Source organism: Carica papaya, chromosome 3, assembly GCF_054855325.1.
Source record: "Carica papaya isolate Zhongbai chromosome 3, ASM5485532v1, whole genome shotgun sequence".
In the NCBI taxonomy this organism is placed as follows: Eukaryota; Viridiplantae; Streptophyta; class Magnoliopsida; order Brassicales; family Caricaceae; genus Carica; species Carica papaya.
Window position 1 is genome coordinate 33,042,563 of NC_142311.1, and position 21,715 is coordinate 33,064,277.

A 21,715-nucleotide genomic window follows, 5' to 3' on the forward strand; every position below is an offset into this window, starting at 1 on the left:
TGTATGTTAAGGGAAAATTATTAAAATATTAATCGGAGATATTGTTACCTATTTAGGCAAAATTGAAATATAAAATATCTATTTTTCGCTATTGATGTTACCTTATCAGCCAAATTGAGCTCTTGTTTTTCATCAAGAAAACTCATATTTTAGGTATTTGATTAAACTTCTTTTCACTTAAATATTATAAGCCAAAAGCTTGACCATTAGGACTCTAAGTACTTAGCTAGTGAAGCCTCTTGATATTAGGCTTTAGACCTTTGGATTAATTTTGTTTTAATAGGAAAAAGTACTTGTGGAAAAGAGAGAAGAGAGAAAAAATACATGAGTATAGAGGATAAGATTCCTTCAAAAAACCTCTAAAAAGAATAAGAGGAAAACCCAAGAAAAAATTAATACAAAATAGTCCCCCAGTTGCTTTATAACAAGGACAAGGAGATATCTCTAAAGCATTCGTGTGCGTTGGCTTGTAAAGAAGCCAAGAAGGTCAATCTATCCCAAAGGATTAGAGGTGGCAGGTAGATCCTTGAAGACTTTTATGCTTGAGCGACAAAATTCATACTAGCGAAATGAACACCTATTCAAAATATTCTTGGCTTCTTTCTTCATCCCAACCCTTTCTAGAGGCTCAAGAGAATATGCAACATTTGACATTGTATGAGCAAGATACATAAGTTTTTCTATCAGCCTGTTGCACATCTCTTAGTTTGTAGTTGGATCTTCATTTTGCCTTTTCCAGTTTGTGATTCTGTGCAATTCGTGTGGAGACATGGTTATATACTAATTTTCCTATATCCTTAAGATATTGGTCACATACTTCAACTGTGAAACAAAGATATCTTCCCCTGAAAAAACTTATTCAATTTGTAGAAAGTACTTTTCATTTTCCAAATTCCTTTATTTCAAATTCTCTAATAAGTATTTTCTCAATGTTTCCTTCTTTTTCTCATAATTTCCTATGACAAGTATGTTATCATTATAACAAGAAAGTCCTTGGGTCCTCTACTTGTCACGAGTGTATTTGTGAGAGTCTAGAGAGTGTGTGAGAGAGTCTAGAGAGAGAGTGTTGGCTCAAACGTAGTCAGCGCTGTCATCGATGGTGCCTTGGCTTGGATTGTCATGAAAGTGGGCTGAGGAATTTTTTGGTCATAGATGAGAGAACTTTTGATGTGGTTGGGGAAAGAGACGAAGTAAGGTTATACGAAAATGAAAGGGGTTTTCAAAAATCAATTTTCTATCTGAAGGTTGAAGCAAAATGGCATAGGGGACGTCTTTGGGAATTCAGATGGGAAAGGGGAGAGGAATGTTGGGGAAGAAGTATGTGGAACTCTCATTGCATCTTTTGGATGGTGTTGAGCTCGATTCAGGGGAAGAATGTTTTGGTGTTATATGTAAGAATTGTTAGAGAAGGAGGGAGGACCACGCGAGTTTTTTGCCGAAAGGGGAAAAGGCGGGGTAGTGGTGGTAGTTTATGGAAGCTGTATATGAAGTCCAAGGAGTTGAATTGGTGGAACCAGAGTTACTGAAAGGGAAGAAAAAGATGGAGGAGGCTAATACTACGGTAACTTGCAGCCAGCCTACCATGGTGGTAGTGGTACATTGTCCTTCTTGTGGCGAAGAGCTAAAGGTTAGGGTGGAGAGGAAATGGAGCTTGTCATTGCTAGGAGTGCTCAAACAGTCTGACCAGGCGAAGGAATAGGTAGGGCAGATAAGATGTGGGCCCAATACCCGATCTTCTTGATCCACAAGGGAAGCAGGCCCAAACCGATTCAAAAAAGGGCAGGCCTAAAGTAATGGGCCAAACATCTAATTCAAGCATGTTGTTAAGTAAGTTAAGTAGATATGGGCCAACGTGATCTAAGATGATAGTGAGAAGCCCACAGATGGCCCGATCTCAAAATGTCCGGAAGTTAACTTCAACGGAGAAAGAAAAGTGGAAGGTTGTGGGGAGCAAGCTGGTCCATCTTCAAGGCCCAAACCTATTATGGCACAATGGCTATTTTTGGTAAACGGGTAGTGTTAAGCCCGGCATGGAGAGCCCGAGGCAAAATTCAGAATTTAAAAGGCAGAAGAGAAGGTCACACAGAAGGAGCATCCTAGGGAAGGAGTTGGTCGAACACCCTAACTCGAAATCGTGGGATGAAATAAGGAAAAATGCAGTCGAGATCCTACGATTATGAGAAGGAGGTTGTCTTTCAGGAAGAAGGGGCCTTTCTAGAGACTGTATACTGCTTTGCAAATCTAAATGCAAACAAGTACAATTCTTTTTCTCTATCCATTTCTTTCATGGTGATTGAGTTGTTCGGAGTGGAGGAGAGTGTTGGTGGAATGGTGGAAGAAGAGCAATGGAAGATAGAAGAATATTTTGAATGTGATGGTGATGGATGGGGGGAGAGTAGAGACGTGATGGTGCCGTTCGAAATTGCTTGAGGGGGGAGAGTTTTAGTTAGCTCAGACTGTGTTAGAAGAAATGAAAGAACTGGAAACGGTTAGGGAAGATGATGAAGGGGTTGATAACTGTTTTCTTTTGGTCGACTAGGTCCGGGAAGAGTTAAATGTAAATGAGGGGTCTAAGAGAGGGGGGGAAGTGTCAAAAGATGAGGATTAAGCTTGGGTGATGGATAATGTGAGAAGGTGAAATGGGATGGTGGGGGTAGAGTTCAAGGGGTTTGAGGATAAAGCATTGGAGTTGTTTCGGGAGATAGTGGGAAATAGATTGGAAAAGGAGAGAGAGGCGAGACTGAAGAAAAAAGTGAAGGATAGGGTCGGGGTTGAGGGAGTTGAGGGGCTTGATTACTTCAGTCAATTATGATGGGATAAAAAAGGGGGAGAGGAAGGGGAATTGGGGTATTCCTGAGATTAAGAATTAATGGTGGGGAGACTCATTTCATGGAATGTGAGGGGCATTAATGACCAGAATAAAAGAAAGATAATCAAAGGGGCTTTGGGGAGATGGAGACTGGATACAGTCTGTTTGTAGGAAACGAAAATGGAATCAATGGAAGTGGAGGTTGTTAGGGGTTTGTGGAGAGCGAGGGACGTGGAGTGGAAGTTTCTTCCAGTGGTGGGAATTGTTGGGGGTATTATAGTTCTGGGGAGAGGAAACCAGATGAGTTGTGATAGCTGCATTATTGGGAGATGCACGGTTTCGTGCTTTTTTAAGGATGTAAGAAGTTGTATTAGGTGGTGCTTCACGGGTGTTTACAACAGGGGTGAAAGGGAAGACCGACATTTGTTGTGGGATGATCTGGAGAAGTGCATAGAAAGTTGGGATGGGCTGTGGGTAATGAGTGGTGACTTTAAAATGGTGCTCCATCGCAGTGAACGTTCGGGGGAGCGTTACTCAGGCAAATGAGCTCAGGAGCACTCAAAGACAAATTCCTTCAGACTTATGTTATAGCACGACATAAAGACATCACTATATGTGAGTCATGTGGAGATATTGGAGGGAATAGGGAATGAATTGTGAATGTGGTGAAGAATTTTAATGATTGGAAAGTTGAAGAATATGCATCTCTCTTAAAGATACTTTCCCTTATCTCTTTAGAGGGGAGCAATGATCAACTATTATGGAACCTCAAAGATAATGGGTCATTTACAGTCAAATATTATAATTACTTGGTTAAGCGTTTCAGGAAATATGGAAGGTGGATGCCCCTCCTAGAGTTACTTTTTTTTTTTTTTTTTTTTTTTTCGTGGGATGCTGGGCGAGGATGTATCTTGATTATTGACAAATTGATGAAAACGGAAAAAATTATAGTGAATGACTGTTTTTTGTGCAAGATGGCGGCATAATCTTGTAATTACATTCTGCTCTAGTGCTTGTTCATGTATAAGTTATGGACTATGGTTTATGGGTAACTGGGTATTAGTTGTACAAATATCTGGCTTGGTAAGGGATGAGATCTGGGTCTGGAAGAGCTTTAATAATGAGAAAAAATATCTGGGTGTCATTCCTTTTACTATTTTATGGGTGGTGTGGAAAAAGAGAAATAAGAGAGTTTTTGAGGGGGTGGAGGAAGATTTTGTTAATATTAGAGATAGATGGTTCTGGGGCATCCTATTATTTCTATAGAGTATTTTGAGGACTTTATTAACATATTAACTGACTTGTAAATATTTTTGTACATGGGTGGCACGGCACCTCTTGGTGTTTGTGAATTAATTCTTTTTTGAATAACAATAAAGATAAGTATTTATTAAGTATAAGCACCAATGGGATGCAAACTCATGTACAAAATTATTTATAGTCTTATAAGGATATCAACTATTTCTCGTAAACCTTACATGTAATACGATGGTTGACCCAATAACAAAAAAGTAAGGATCTGGAACCCTCTCTCTCTCGGATTTTGTCAATACCCTCTTCAACCTGTTTGGAAACCCTCTTGTTCCTTCCTTCCACAAAACCCAAAAGATTGCCATTGGAATAAGTCCCAAACACTTTTCTAATTAGTTAAATCCATCGAAGCCCATAATTCATTCTTAACTGTACCAGTCGCGATCCACGTAATGCCTAACAAACCATAAGCCAATGACCACAAGCTGTGCGCTATAGGACACCAAGGAAGTAAATGATTATAGGTCTCCTCCGCCTTCTTACACATGCAACACCAATTCACCAGAATCTTTTCCCTCCTTTTTAGCTTGTCAGCAATCAGTATGCACTCCCTGCTCGCCTCTCGTACAAAAAAAGCTGCTTGTAAATTAATGAATCATACTATAATTTTTATTTTAAAATAAAATTGACTTAGTAAAGAACATATAAACTAAGATGTGTGAAGAAAAAAGAGAGTTTTCTATTAGTTCCTGTTTAATCCTGACCCAATTTTAATTACTTATTCATCAATCTTGATGTAATCTATGGTCTTGATGAGGGGTAGTGACATTAGGTAATTGGTTTAAGGTTTCCTGTTTCTGTTTTCAAATTTTGTTTGGCCTTCTGAGTCTATTTTATGCGTCTGATTTTTTCAAATGGCTTACTGTCTTGGTAGCAAATTGAAATCATACTGGGATTTTTGACAGCCTGGGCTACCCAACAAAACACATTTTCAGTCTTAATGTGTATTTTTTGTATATAGCAAATCTGAGGTTTCCATATTCTCAGTAGAAAAGGGAGCTGTTAGCTTGTTATTGAAAAGTTAAACTGAGAACATGTCCTGAGTGCCTGCTATCATATTCTTGATGCATTTTCAAGAACTTAGATGCTTTGTAATGTGGATTTTCTGATGCAAATGGATTGATTGTTATTTTGGTGAAAGATTGATCATGTAACCTGCTATTGTTGATTCTTTGACTGATCATTACATATTCCAGGTTCCACAATTTCTATTGGACTATATGTGGGGTAAGGGTGAAGCATGTAAAATTATTTGCACTCAACCTCGACGTATCTCAGCAACATCAGGTGCACAACTTATTCTGTATTCTACCTTTGTTATGACATTTATTTTTCCTTGATCTTGCCTTAAGGAGTTTAGAGACTCTAACACGTTATTCTTGTGTTAATAGTTTCTGAGAGAATTTCATGTGAAAGAGGGGAAGATATTGGAAATAACATTGGTTACAAGGTAATTTTAATAGTTTGTCCTTTCTACTAGTTTAATCTGCAATAACATGGATAACATATTCTTCAAACAATTTACTTAACTAGTCAGCAAATTCTGGTGGTTCAAGTATATGATTGCTGGATTCTCTTTTCCTTGGATTAGTTTTTACAGTCCTTTATGAAAACTAATCAACAGTGGGTTGACCTGCTTGACTTACAAATTAGCAGTGTAATTGTTATGACATAAAACATTGTTTCACTGATGAACTAAATGAGCCATTAGTTATTATTATTATTTCTTCCCTTTGTTTGGGAGAATATCTTATCCTCCACTGATGTACTTTTCTCTTGGCTCTCTCTAATAATGCTTTTTCCTTCAGTCGGCATATCCTTGTCCAGATTCAATTCTGAATTGTAGGAGCAGAACTTAAAAAAGTTAAGTTGATCTGCATAAGACGCAATTCCATTAGAATTTTAATCTGTTCCTACTAAATAGCTATTCCATTATAGCATTTAATTGGTGAGCCAAACAAGCCATTATTTTTCCCTTTTTTATTCCCTTTGTTTAGGAGGATTTCTTGTCCTTTACAGGTATACTTTTCTCTTTTCTCTCTTTAATACTACTTTTTTCTTCAGTTAGCATATCCTTTCCCCTTTTCAGTTCCAACTTGTGGGAATGGAACTAATCTGCATAGAAAAAGCAGGTCTGTCGTTTTCCTGAACTTGTTGATAAACCCTAACTGTTAACAGGAAACTTAACACAGCTTTGGGTGATTTTATTATGACTTTTATACTGCACAAGTTGTGTAGTTGATAGGTTTAGGACATATGGTAGCTCAAAGAACTCAAAGGTTCGCTCAAGATACTGCTCTTTGGGAAGCATATATGATAAAATTGGTTGGAAAAAGATTTTGAATTTCTTTTGCTATACATTTTCTTGGAGATGCTTGATCGCTTTTTTCAATGTTTAATGTGGGTATGTACATCTCCAAAGAAAATGTAGGGAAGGTAGTCGACATGATAGGCTCTTTTACTTGTGAGGAATCCTATATTAGGGGAGATTAGATCAGTCTAATTGGAAGAATTCTGTACTTAAGCATTTCTGGTGCTCCCTCAAGATGATTGGTCACAGTTCAACTCAATCTTATTGAAGTGCAATTTCTCATGCCTTTTAGTTTTAAATTCCTAATGTGCCCCTCCTTTGGGTCTTCCCCATTGGAAATCCCTACTTGTTAAGCTTTTTAGTTGATGATCTTTCATCTGGACAATAACTTCTAGCATAATATACAAACATCTTTGAATTATTAGTTTTTCTCTTCTGTTGCATAAGAATCTGGAATATCACGTCTTATGACAAATATTTTCAATTTTGGAATCAATTATGTCAGATACTTATTTATTTGCTTGTATATTATGTTCTGTAGTAGTAGCATAATTTGCTGCTATTGATTTATTATATTTCTGGCACACCCCTAGATTCGATTGGAGAGTAAAGGTGGGAGACATACTTCAGTTGTGTTCTGCACAAACGGGGTCCTATTGAGGGTTCTGATTTCGGGAGGCACTAGAAAGTTGATGAAGGAAGCTTCTAAGAACCCTGCAAAGCAAGATATTTCTGACATAACTCACATTATTGTGGTATTTAACCTTTTCTCGGTAGATTTCTGATTATTTATACTTTTCCTTTCTTTTTGGCAAGGTCATGCTTGGAACAAATAAGTGATACAATTAAATTTAATTTGTAAATTAAATGAGTGGATTTATTTACAGATAATTTTTTTATGTTCAAATAAATTGTGGGATTTTGGAAGCCAATTGAATTACTATATTTGGGGGGAACAAGGAGAGTGTAAGTTACATTTTTGAGCATTTATTTTTCCCTTGAATCTCTCAAGTTCATCATTAAATTTCATAAAAGTTTCAGAATTCAAAATGCATTTGCTTAATTCCTTAATGGATTTCAATCCGAATGAACTCCATAGTTTGGAATAATTCCTTTGTTTTTGAATTTATTTGTTTCACGCAGTGTAAGTTTCCACAATTCTATTGCATATCTTGAATTCTTTTATTGATAATGTTAGAGAAAGAGATACAGATATCGTATAGTTCAATAAAAGAATAATTGGTTTTTTTTGGGTGTTTCCTATGTAGTATTTTCATCTACAGATAGTTTCCTAGTTTAGTTTTTTCTTTTAGGGCTTATTTACCTAGATTCCTATGTTTCTTCTAATTATTAGAATGTGGAAACCTGATCTGAACGCAAAAAAAAGAAAAAAGAAAAAAGGGAAGTGTTTCGTAGTAAAAGATATAATCTATTTTTGGCTTTTGATGAAGGTAAAATAAAAAGTTAAAACTAGATGCTTCTGAGATATGACTTGTATGTAGAAAAGATTCTCCGCCAGTTCTTTCTGCATCAGGGTTAATCTGCTCTTTCTGCAAGCTTGAAAGCTGAGTTCATGAACCTCCACCAGCCACTCCCCTGTGCTCCTTCTGGAATGAAGATTCTCTTTGCATTCTTACCCCACACCACTAATAATACCAGATACAACCCTCTCCTGTTACTGCCAAAAGAGATCCACAATTCATGATTCCGGCCAACAAAGTGCTCAGCCCACGGAACACCCCTTTCCTCCAGTATAAATCCTCAAGGGCATTCAAAAACCATCCTACTTTTGCCTTGTTTTAGGAAATCAAAGTCCAGAATCCTCTCCCATTCTCGCTTATTCTCAGTCCATCCGACCTCCTACCTTCGCATATCAAATCAAAAGATTTGTTGTCAATAACCAGAAGTCTTCGTCCACTCTGGTTCGAGTTCCCACTCAACGTGGACGGCCCCATTGGCCAGCCAGAAGCCGTCGAAGAGAAACGAGTCTCTTAGTGCACTTTCTTTTTTCCCCCACATTAGGTTTTGGGCACATTTTGTTATGGACTAATTGAGATGGGAATTTATGGGTAATTCACCTTTTCTAAGAAAATAGAGATAAAAGTTACTTGTCGATGTTCACCTTTATGACTACAAGGATAAGGTTGTGTGGAAACTAAAGAAAGATGGTATTTTTACGGTCAATTCCTTTTATCACTATTTGGCCAAGGATGAGGGTGATAGTGAGATTTCCAGCTTTGCAGTTATGGAAAGTGAAAGCGCCACCGAGAATCACTTTTTTGCATGGGAAGCAGGCCGGGAATGCATTCTCACCATTGACAAGTTGATGAGAAGGGGTCACATTATGGTTAATGGTTGTTACTTGTGTAAGGAAGCGGCTGAATCATGCAATCATCATCTTCTACAGTTTCCTGTGACATATAGTATATGAAACATGGTGAATAGTTTATTGAGTATCAATTGGGTTATTGGGGATACAGTGAAAAACAAACTTTGGGCTTTGGATGGGATATGCAAGAAATAAAAAATTGTAAAATTCATTCCCTTAACTATCTTCTGGATGGTGTGGAAAAAGAGGAAAAATAGAGCGTTTGAGAGGTGTGTGGGGGATTTGAGTCGAATTAGAGATAGGTGGACACATACTTTTGGGTCTCTAATCCTATGACGTGATATTTATAGACAGAATGATTTTGGAAAAGTTTTTGATGTTCTATTAGATATGTAAATTCTTTATACAGAGGCGACACCCTCTTGATGCCTTATAAATAATATACTTGTTTTTTATCTCAAAAAAAAAAAAATAGAGATGAAAGATATACACAAACATTTGACATTTGAGAGAGAAAACAAGAGAGAGTAGGCGTACTAGGACGGATGCAGGCTGCAGCAACTTTAGGAGAACGGGATTCTATACACATTTGAGAAAAGACGAGCATAAATGGCAATGAAGGCAACAAATCCAAAAGAGATACTAATGTTATGATATTATGGGGAATTTGAAGATAAAAATGTTTTGTGCCTATTGAGAATGAACATATACATAGGTACATATAGCTCTTACGAAGTGAAAAAATAGGTATTAATTACAGCAGATTAAAAAAATCCCTATATCAGTGGGATTCCCTAACGTTTTCTAACAATTTTTTATTTAGTTAGAACTTTTATTTTGTTATTTTTTTTATTATTCTAGTCATATCGCAAAAAAAAAGTTGTAGTCATATTAGTTGCATAGACACCAAATAGAACATGGGTGATTTGATATTTTTTACAGTGGTTATGGATAATAATCCTGTTGGTTCTCTCTCATTGAATTATTAAGTGACTAATAATCCTGTGATTGTGATTATTGCTAATACCTATGATTGTGGATTGAATTATCTTATGGTTTATATTATTCTAAACTCTATTTTGCTATGCTATATGACTTGAGAACCTTTATTTGTCTTTTTTGCCATTTATTTCATTCTTTTGACTTAATTGCCTTCTTTATTGTCCATAATTTGGTAGGATTTTGGTAACTATTTGTCTTAGTTTTGATTGTTTTTGTATGGTTGTTGACAATCAGTTCTCACTTTGTAGGATGAAATTCATGAAAGGGATCGTTACTCTGATTTCATGTTAGCAATTATCAGGTATGGTTTATTAGCTTTGATTGACATAAGATTACTCATGGCATTAACTTAAGTGTAAAATTGGAACTCCATGATTGAAGCAACATGGTGTTAAAGTGACATCGAAGATTGTTATCATTTTCTACAGTAGTGCATAATAAATTTGTTATATTAATTTGTTACTAAAATGAAGAATTATTAGAGAAAGGAGAGAACTACTTCAGTTGGATAAGAAATCTTCCAAAAACAAAGACAAACATCAATATGGTATCCTTGCTCAATCTCTTTGCAAAAATGTTGGTGCTCTTGTCCTCTAGCGTAGAGATACACTAAAAAGTTCATCCTATTCCAAAAAATCAGACGGGAAAAGTCTTTAAAGAGCCTTGGATTTATCACCAACTACAACACTGCAACCCAGTTAAAAGTGTTCCTCTGAAAAGCAGTCCATAATCCATATTCTTTTGAGAACCAACATGAGAGTAAAAGATAAAACACCAGGAAGAAGAGGGAGAGGCCTACTCTTCCATAATCAGTTTGTCCGAAACCTCATCCAGTTTTGTTTATTATATACATGCCCCTTCTATACCCACCGTTGGGCCTCTGTATTAGTTGTGAGGAGGAGAGAGCTGATTCATATTCTTTGGATCTATTGAGTTTCATGTCCTAAGCTAGCGTATAGAATATGTGATGTAAGTAATAGATTCAACCATTTTATATCAACTTAATTTTTTTTGAAGAATTACTCATGTACTCTATTATTTCAATCTATACTCATGCCAAAGAGGTCTAAGTTTGAATTTGGTTCTCACTCCATTTATCTTCAAAATTGAAGTCCAGTAGTAAGTATGGGGGCTATACTTGGTCTATGCTTTCAGGTCAGGGAATCCTGCATATCAAGGAGACATGTTAAGAATATAAAACAAAATGATTCATCAGGCCATCTTGCATCAACTTTAGCTTTTATGCTATTTGAGCAGCCAATAAATTGTTTGATATGATATTATAGTAAAAAATGATGCATCACGCCATTTCACATCAATTGATATTCTTTGCATTTGTTGAGTTGACATCCTAAGTTAGCATATTTAGAGTATATGATATAAAAATAGATTTAACCATTTTCTATCAATTCAATTCTCTTTGAAGAATTATCCAAGTAGCATACTGTTTCAAACTATGTTCAGATCAAAGATATCCGTAGTTTCAATTTGGTTCTCACTCCATTGATCTTCAAAATTGAGTTCCAGCAGTAAGTATGGGGGCTTGTACTTGGTCTATGCTTTTAAGTTAGGTGTCTTGCATATCAAGGGGACATGTTAAGGATATAAGCAAATATAATGCATCAGGCCATTTTGCATCAATTTAAGCTTTTCTAATTGATCACCCAATAAATTTTTCACATGATATTATAGTGAAAAAATCTTGATTTCAATCATCTAGTCAGTCCCCTTGTATTATTCCTCATATTTTCCTTCCCCACTATTTGACTTTCAAGTTATGGAAGTCTTGCCCCCACTTTCAGGCCTTCAATCAGCTCATGACTTGCTTTTGTCTTGTAAACTTGGTATTGTCATTAGGTCTGAGTATACTTACTACACTAAAACTTCTGTGTACATGTCGAGGGACTCGATAAAATATTGTAGAAATGATACATTCGCCTTTTATATTGACTTAATCCTTGCAGAAATTGGTCAGCCAACTTCATTTCACTGTCTGCATATAATTTTATTGTGTTTTTTTCCCTTGATAATTTATTTCTTTTGTCTTGTAAACTTGCAGGGATATGCTTCCGTTGTATCCTAATCTACGGCTGGTTAGTTCAGTCTTTTATTAAATCTTATATTCTCTATTTTGTTTTTGTACTTTCTGAGCATGAGATCTCACATTGTACCCATCATTATGAGCTCTCCCTATTTTAGACACAAGTTGTGTGATGTTTGAATCCCACATGAAGATGTATGTGATTGTTGAGCTTAACACAAAGGCTCGCATCAAATGCAATCAACAATTTAGTCTCGAACTTTTGAGCCAGTTGTTTGGGTTCAAAAATTGTTGGAGAAGTGATGCTTGGTTTCGGAGCAACAAATGATATCGCAACATGCTCTAGTCCGGTGATTGCTCTGTGGGTGCAAATGCTGTTCATGGGTCAGGCTGGGTTGGGGCTGGGCCAGTTTCCTTAAGTGATAGGTTGAGTTGGTGATTCAGCCTAGTTCTGCCCAGCCTGGCTCATGTTGTTTTTCTTCTCAAAATAAAAGTATGTTTTTTTAAAAAATATATTACATATTTAAACTAAAAAAATACACAATCTAACAATTTCAATCCAACTTATTCTTTTTCATAAAAATTGTAATTTAATGTATCTAAAAATACATGTATATAAAATGTTCTTTTTTGTTTTTCAAACATCCATTTGAACTTAATTGCTAAATGTATATGTAAATAGTAAGCATACATAAGAATACGATAAAGTTGGTATACATTATATGTAGTTAGTAGATATATAAATAATATATATTTCATATTATATTTATTATTGGGTTGTGTTTGGCTGGGTTGGACTAGGATTAGTCAAACTCAATCTCACATTTTAGTTTTTGGCCCCTAATTTTGTTTGTCTCTCATAGATTTACGGGTTGACCTAGTGACCTTGGGCATCCAGGGCCAGTGAACAGGTCTATGCAATCTTAGATCTCTGAGCCTTGGTATATGATTTATGATAGTGAAGTATTACTTTAATGAGGGGATCAAGAATTTGATTGATGGATACTATAATATTCTAGTAACACATTTGAAGATATGTAATTGTTGTAAGTCTATATAGTAGTTCAAGTCACACAGTATTAACATTGTGAGCTTGAGTTTTTGATGGCTAATAATTTAGATTGCAAAGTTATTGAGTGACTGATGTTTGCCCTTAGAATTTTACAAGCTGAGCTTGATTTTTTATTACTAGGTCAAATTGGGCTAGGTTGGATTTGAAGTAGTCAAGCTCAAGCTTGACCTTTTATTTCCCGGGACCTAATTTTTTAGTTGAAGCCTTACCCATGGGCTCATGGCATATGTTCAAGCCCTTAAATTTACAAGTTGAGTTGGCGAGCTTGGGGGGCCACAAGGCCAGTGGACAGGTCTAGACACTACCTTATATTTCTAAGCCTTGGCATATGATTTGTGATTGTAAAGTATAGCTTGATGAGAGTGTTAAGAATTTGAATGGTGAAAATTGTGATATTGTAATCCCACATTCTACATGTATATAATTATTGAGCTCTATATAATAGTTTAAATCACATTGTTCTAACTTGTTGAGCTTGAGTTTTTGAGGGCTAATAGTTTGGGTTCAATAGTTGAGTCAGAATTGTGTAGCCTTATTACAAGCCAGCAAGTGTTGCTAAGAAATTAGAAGTCATTCAATGCTGGTTTCTTTGGGGTGACTCGGGAGAGAATAGGTGATACCACTTGGTGGCATGGAATGTGATAAAGAGACCAATAAATGTGGGGGGTTGGGGTTTGAGATCTATGTTGGAGATGAACAAGGTGCCTCAAGGGAAGTGGGTGTGGTGTTTCATGAAGGAGAGAGATGCTCTTTAGAGGAGGGCCACAGGGGCTAAGTATGATATGATGGATAGAGGATAGTATTCCTGAGTGGTGGTGAGACCGCATGGAAGAGGGATGTGGAAAAAATTGTATATGGCAAATGACATGTTTCAAAAGTGCGTGAGCATTGCGAGTTAGGTTTCTGCAGATTTATGCTATTGCTCGATATAAACACATCTGTCAAAGAGGTTTTTGGTGAGGGTGAAGGCAGCAGGGAGTGGCACGTTGAAGTCTTGCGGAATCTCAACGATTGGAAATTAATGATATGAAGTGTTGTTGAGTATGCTGGAGTCACTTTCATTGAATGAGGATTATGATCAACCGATTTGGACTCTAAGTAAATTGGGACAATTCACTGTTAAGTCTTTCTATAGGTATCTTTCCCTTATAGACAGATGAAGGGCCCCCCGAACGGTAGCTTTCTTTGCATGGGAAGCAGGCATGGATTGGATTTTGGCTATTAAAAAGTAAAAAGGAGGGAAGGATTATGGTGAATCAGTGCTGTTTGTGTAAGAGGGCAGAGGAGACTTGCAACCACTCTTTTGGTGTCCTATTGCACACAGTTTGTGCTCAATGATATATGGTTTGCTAGGCGTTAATTGTGTTATGGCTGATACGGTGAAGGATGAACTATGGGCTTGGAAGGGATTAGTTAAGAGGAAAAACACTTTGGCGCTTATTCCACTAGCAATATTTTGGGTTTTGTGGAAAGGAAGAAGTAGAAGAGTTTTTGAAGGGGTAGAAGAGGGTATTGACAGAATCCGAGAGAGAGAGTTTCAAATCCTTGGTTTTTTTGGTTTTGGGTTAACTGTTGTATTACATGGAAGAACTTGTTGATATTCTTATTGTTTGTAAATAATTGTGTACATTGGTTTGTACTCCGTTGATGCCTACACTTAATTGTTTTTGAAATAAAAGTATATAAAATTGCTATAAGCACCAAAAGTGGGTGCCATCCATTTACAAAACATTTAGTTAATGCCTAGACTTAATGATACCTTTATACTTGTTATTACAAAAAAAAAGTATAGTCTTATTACAAGCCGAGCTTGATCTTATATCATTAGGTTGGGTTTGCTGGGTTTAGGAGCTGGATCCAGCTATGAAGGTCGGTCTTGGTGGAGGTGGTCGGTCTTGTGGTGGAGATAGCTGATTTGTGGTGGCTGGCGGCTGGACTATCATAGCCAGCTATGAAGACTTGACCATCTTTTTTAGGTTTTTCTTGTTTCGACAATAAATACCGAATAAGATTTGTAAAAAAGTCTAGTGTTTTTCTACCAAGGACTTTGGTACCATGTTAAGAATGATTTGGTATGCATTCTATTGAATATTTAACCTTATATATGTTTTCTCAAATGGAAAAGGAGATAGACAATTAATTACAATTGATTATGTAGGATACATTTAGTTTACCCTTATACTTTTTAATCTAATTTACCATTTCTTTAATACTAAGGTAATGACAAATCTAGGAAATAGAAAAATATATCTTCCTATTTTCCTTTATTATAATACTTTTCAAAATTTCGAAAAGGAAATTTTAATTTTTCTCTTCTTTTTGATTAATTTCCCAAAACGTTTATATTCCTTTATTGATTTTGCCTCATATTTTCTATTATTCCACTTTAGGAGCTTTCTACTCTGCATCAATTGGACTAAAATTAGTCAAACTCAAGTTTGACCTTTTATTTTTCGGGACTTATTTTTTTTGTTCAAGCATTACTCATGGGCTCGAAGTACATGTCCAAGGCCTTAAACTTACAAGTTGAACTAGCAAGCTTGGGTTGGCCACAGGGCCAGTGTACAGGTCTATATGCAATCTTAGATCTCTAGCTTTGACATATGATTTGTGATTACCAGTGTAACTTTGATGACTGTTTTAGGAATTTAAGTATTGGAGATTGTGATATTCTAATATTATGTTCGAAATGTATGTAATTTTTGAGCTCTATATAGCAGTTAAAGTCACAAGTTATTAATGTTTTGAGCTTGTTTTTGATAACTAGTAGTTTAAATTTGAAACTTATTCGCTGGTGTTTGACCTTAAAGTATTACAAGCTGAGCTCCTTACCAAGTGAAGTACGTTTTTTTACTGGTAATCAAAGTTGGCAGAGTCAATGAAAATTGTCGTCACCCTGTGTCTAGAGGTTTGCTGGTCCTTTTAGCCTACATCGATCTCTCAAATTTTGGATAAGTATTGTCACACAGGCATCCACTATCTCATGCACATAACACAATAAATTAGATAGATGGTTTTGAAAATATACTGAAAGGATGTAGGAAAGAAATTAGTAGTTGGAAATTTGTTGCTATTCCCAGGTTCAGAATGATTCCAGAAAATTAACATTTCATGTTATTATGAATCAACAACAGATATTAATGAGTGCTACTCTTGATGCGGATCGATTTTCACGATATTTTGGTGGCTGCCCGGTCATTTGTGTCCCTGGATTCACATATCCTGTAAGGCTCCTTCTGAAGACTTATGAGTTATCTATTATTCATTTTAAGTAGGTTGGGCTGTATGATAATCTTCTTGCTGCTTTGATCCAGGTTAAAACATTTTTTTTGGAAGATGTACTTTCTATCCTGAAATCTTCAGAAAATAACCATCTTGATTCTGCTTGTGTAAGTGCCACAAATGAAGACACTGATTTGACAGAGGAAGATAGAATTGCTTTAGATGAAGCTATTCATTTGGCTTGGTCAAGTAATGAGTTTGATTCTCTCCTAGATTTGGTATCTTCCGAAGGAACTCCAAAGATTTACAATTACCAGCATTCTTTGAATGGATTAACACCGTTAATGGTATTGGCTGGAAAGGGTAGAGTGCTTGATGTCTGCATGCTACTCTCTTTTGGGGCAGATTGCCATCTGCAGGCCAAAGATGGCACAACAGCATTGAGATTGGCTGAAGGAGAAGGTCAGCAAGAGGCTGCTGAAATAATAAAAAAACAAATGGAAAATGCTCCTCCTGATTCCTTGGAACAACAAATGCTACTTGATAAATATCTAGCAACAATCAACCCTGAATTTGTTGATGCTATCCTCATAGAGCAGTTATTGAAAAAGATTTGCATTGATTCAAAAGTGGGAGCTATCCTTGTTTTTCTACCGGGGTGGGAGGATATAAATAAAACACGAGAAAGATTACTTGCTAACCCATTTTTCAGAGATAGTTCCAAATTTGTTATAATATCTCTTCATTCAATGGTTCCATCTGTGGAACAGAAGAAAGTCTTCAAATCTCCACTTCCTGGCTGCCGTAAAATTGTACTTTCAACTAATATTGCTGAAAGTGCAATTACCATTGATGATGTTGTGTATGTTATAGACAGTGGTCGGATGAAAGAGAAAAGCTATGATCCTTATAATAATGTATCAACCCTTCAGTCTTCCTGGGTCTCAAAAGCAAATGCCAAGCAACGAGAGGGTCGTGCTGGCCGCTGTCAGCCTGGAATTTGTTATCATCTGTATTCAAAACTTCGAGCAGCTTCTTTGCCAGATTTCCAAGTTCCTGAAATTAAGAGAATGCCAATTGAAGAACTTTGTCTACAGGTACTCTTTATGCTTTTTTTTTTTTCAGTATTAAGTTTCTTGCATTTATTCCGACAGAAGCTGGACGAATAGTAGTCTGATGGAAAGCTATTTTCTTCCCTGCTTCTGTTAGAACTCTGGCTCTTGAAATTAGTTGTTGCATATCTGCATTGCAGAACTTGTAATGCATATTTTGTTGTTTAATTTGTTTTTACATGTATAGGTGAAGTTACTTGATCCAAATTGCAAAATAGAAGAGTTCCTACAGAAAACGATGGACCCTCCAATTTCTGAAACCATACATAATGCAATTGCTGTCCTTCAAGATATTGGGGCTTTGTCAAATGGTGAAGAACTGACCGAACTTGGGGAGAAGCTAGGTTGTCTTCCTGTTCATCCATTGACATGCAAGATGCTTTTCTTTGCCATATTGATGAACTGCCTTGATCCTGCTTTGACGATGGCATGTGCCTCTGACTATAGGGAGCCCTTTACACTTCCCATGTTGCCAAATGAAAAGAAGAGAGCTGCTGCTGCTAAATATGAGCTTGCTTCATTGTACGGTGCTCAAAGTGATCACCTAGCAGTCATAGCAGCTTATGAGTGCTGGCAGAATGCGAAACGAAGAGGTCAAGAGGCTCGGTTTTGTTCACAATATTTTGTATCATCAAGCACCATGAATATGTTGCATGGCATGCGCAAGGAGCTCCAGTCAGAGCTGATCAGGCATGGGTTTATTATCGGTGATGTCTCAAGTTATAGTCTCAATTCTCGTGACCCTGGTATACTCCATGCTGTCCTTGTGGCTGGTTTATATCCTATGGTGGGAAGGTTGTGTCAACCTCCTAAAAATGGCAGGCGGTTTTCTGTAGAGACTGCTAGTGGTGCTAGGGTGCGGTTGCATTCCCATTCCATCAATTTTAAACTGTCCTTTAAGCAAACTAATGACTGTCCTTTAATTTTGTATGATGAAGTGACACGCGGGGATGGGGGCATGAGTATAAGGAATTGTACGGTTGTTGGGCCACTCCCATTATTATTATTTGCATCAGAGATTGCTGTGGCTCCTTCAAAGGACAGTGATGATGATGATGATGATGATGATGATGGGACTGATGATGATGGTGATGAAGATGACAGTGATGAAGAAATGGAGGTGGTTGGTAGGTCAGGCGGACAAGAAGGGGAGAAATTCATGTCGTCACCTGATAATTCTGTCATGGTGGTGGTGGATCGATGGCTCTCATTTAGATCAACTGCTCTTGATGTTGCTCAAATTTACTGCTTGAGAGAACGGTTATCTGCCTCTCTTCTTTTCAAAGTAATTATGTTGCTTCCTTAATCACTGTATTTGCATAACCTATATCCTTTCCGAAGTAATCACGCTTTTTTCTTTAATCACTGTATTTGTCAGGCAAGTGGATATTTTGAAGTCTCTAATTGTCCTCTTTATCTGATTTTTTTATTTATGTTTTTAGGTGACAAATCCACGACAGGATCTTCCTCCTGTTCTTGGGGATGCGATATATGCAGTAGCCTGCATTTTATCATTTGATGGCTTATCGGGGATCACATTTCCCCCAGATTCTGTGGAATCACTAACTTCAATGGTGAATGCAACTGAGATTGGAAAGCCCGCATCTGGCAGGAGAGGTACAGCTCAGAATCCAAATGGCTTTCTTAAGTCTCTTATGGACCGTAATGCTTTCAAGAACTCTTCTTCCTGTTATGATCAAACTGTAGCACCAAGACATGTGAATGAGCCAGGCAGGCAGAATGCTACACCAGCAGTCAGGCAATCTCAGAATGAGCCAGGCAGGCAGAATGCTACACCAGCAGTCAGGCAATCTCAGAAGCCTTCAGCACATTCTGCACAATCTGACTCTGGGAAGCACAGATCATTTGGTCCAAGGGTAGAGCCTTTGAAGCGGCAGCGCAGGAATAAATGTAGATAGCAAAGGGTTACAGATTAGAGATTGGATTTCATGTTTGTTCTTCCTCGTGCTAGAATGGCAAAGCAGTGAGATTTGACTTAGTCTGAGATTGAAGAATCTGGGTTCAGGAGGAGCCAATTTCTATGCCCCAGCTTGGAGTCTGTTGAGGCAATCCACATAATGGAAAAACGAAGGTATTCTGTTAAGAAGGCAGACAGAGGGGAAGATGTTTATTGAGTATGGGAAGAATGTCGTCATGATTTTAGTACGAGGGTACAGGTTCGATAGCGAAGGGTTATTTCTAGCGTTGGTTGTATGTTATAAACACAAAGCTTAATCTCGATGCTAATCTTGTTATATTTTTCTTTTTTCGCGCTAAGTTGCACCATATGATGTTTAAGGAAGTAGCCAATTTCCGATGGCACATAATTAAAGAAGTTCAAATATCCTCGGCATCAAATAGTTGCCGAGCTAGCGATACAGGGGAGATCAACATTGAAAAACTATTGTTACTTTTCTAAGATTCATAAATATATTGTCAGCCGTTAGTCATTAATCCGATTTTTTTTTTAATTTTAAAAAAATAATTCGAAAAATTACAATATTACAAAAAATAAAATAAATTTTTATAATTTAAATTCTATTATTGCCTGTAGCAAAATAAATTATATTTGGTAAAAAAGAAAATTCTAAAATCTTATTGAAAAAAATAACCAAATTAAATTGTAAGTAAAGAGAAGTATACTTTAAACAAAAAAAAAAATAGCATCTTAAAAAAATAATACCACCTTTTTTTTTGTAAAGAATTATATTAAAATAATTAAAAATATTTTTAAATAATTAAAATATTAAATATTAAAATTAAACTCTTTGACAATTTAATTAAAAAAATAATAAAATCTGTTAAAATTAATAACAAAAAGTATTTTTTATTACTGCAAAAAGAATCACTTTAAGCATATATATATATATAATTTTTTAAATTTAAAAGGTTAATTTAATAAATTCTGCAAATTACTTTTTAAAAAAAATAAATAAATATGACGTATATAAATTTTTGTCTATTCAATTAAATGAGTAATAATTAATGTAACGCATTTGTTAAATTAATAAGGCCGCAAATATTTTCATTCATTTTATTTCTTTTATATCTTCTCTTTCACTCTCTATTTTCAGACCTGAGTCATCAGTCAACGTTTCCTTTCTTGCTCCATGCTCGCAACATTCACAGTTTAATTCAAAATTTTTTGACCAAATCTCTCTGTTTTCCTTTTTTTCCTTTCCCATGTTTCATTGGATTCGAGGAGAGTCAGAGAATCCCCGATTCAACAGCAAGGTCAGTTATAGTTTCTTTTGTTGGATTCATCTCCTGCTTCTGCTTTCACCATTCTTTTGTGAGATAACGCTGGTTTTAATTTCGTGTTATATAAATGTAAATCACAATTTGATGGGGCTAGCTTCATATTCCTCTGCAGGTTACGATGGAGGGAGCATAGAAATAGTCATATAGCAGAGAAATTATGGAAAACGGTAGTGAAATGTCATCCTCTTTGAGCTTCGCCTCCTCTAATCTATCAAGTAGTTCCAGTAGCCTTAGCCACGATCCTTGTACAAGTCTTGAAAATTTGAGCCTAAACAAGCTCAGCTGCAACCTTGAAAACCTACTGTTTCACTCTGAATATGACTACAGTGATGCCGAGATTGTTGTTGAAGACAAACCCGTGGCCGTCCACCGTTGTATATTGGCTGCACGCAGCCAGTTTTTTCATCAGCTTTTTAGCAAGGGAGTAGTTAAGGAAGGTAAACCAAGATATCTTATGTCTGAGTTGGTGCCTTTTGGTGTGGTTGGATATGAAGCATTCAGCGTGTTCTTGAATTATTTGTATACCGGGAAGCTCAGGCCATCTCCGCCGGAAGTTTCAACCTGTGTTGATCTTACCTGTAATCATGATGCGTGTGGTCCTGCTATTACTTATGCTTTGGAATTGATGTATGCTTCTGCCACTTTCCAGGTGAAAGAACTTGTTCTGCTTCTTCAGGTAATCTGTGCTTTGAGCTTTTGTGCCTATTGATATTACTGATGCTGTGGAATTCATAATTAGCTATTCTATATACCTCAATTCAAATATAAATATTGGATGTTACTACAAGTTCCTGTTTTCATTCAACTTCCATGTGCTTTATATTGATCTGGAGAGTCCAATAACCAGCCCCATATGGATATATAATGCACTATATTCTAACTAGTTTTTCGGAGAGCCAAAAGTAGAAACTCTTCCATTTTGAAATCAAAGTTCTAGGCAATGGATTTTGATCCTGTTACCACATACAATACCATTTGCTTGTCTCATAGTTGTGCTTATGTGCATGTTTGATCGGAAACTAACAGGGCAAGATGATTTCCAGGAGATTTTCAACTTATGGTGTTATTTCTCTCCCAATATTTGTCTGCATTTACATTTTGTCTTTAAAGTGTTAATGTTTAAATGTTATCCCAGGCTTAGATTGACATATTCCCAATCAAATAGATTCTCTGTTTCCTAGTGATGTTAAATCTGATAGTCTGTAAAGCTCTTGATCTCAACTTTTTGAATTCAAATGGTAGAAG

The 21,715-nt window shown here is 36.4% G+C and overlaps 1 protein-coding gene across 1 annotated transcript in view; it reads left to right on the plus strand.

The window, feature by feature from the left end:
- The window catches only part of LOC110826102 (DExH-box ATP-dependent RNA helicase DExH6-like), a 37,391-nt gene that overhangs the window by 11,432 nt on the left and 4,244 nt on the right, over positions 1–21,715 (plus strand). The window contains exons 6-16 of the mRNA XM_088216102.1: positions 5,317–5,407; positions 5,512–5,570; positions 7,025–7,186; positions 10,011–10,063; positions 11,822–11,855; positions 16,010–16,099; positions 16,190–17,194; positions 17,397–18,494; positions 18,652–19,127; positions 19,260–19,335; positions 20,610–21,146. Coding sequence (XP_088072228.1) covers positions 5,317–5,407; positions 5,512–5,570; positions 7,025–7,186; positions 10,011–10,063; positions 11,822–11,855; positions 16,010–16,099; positions 16,190–17,194; positions 17,397–18,494; positions 18,652–19,127; positions 19,260–19,335; positions 20,610–21,146 — 3,681 coding nt within the window. The remainder of the gene's footprint in view (positions 1–5,316; positions 5,408–5,511; positions 5,571–7,024; positions 7,187–10,010; positions 10,064–11,821; positions 11,856–16,009; positions 16,100–16,189; positions 17,195–17,396; positions 18,495–18,651; positions 19,128–19,259; positions 19,336–20,609; positions 21,147–21,715) is intronic.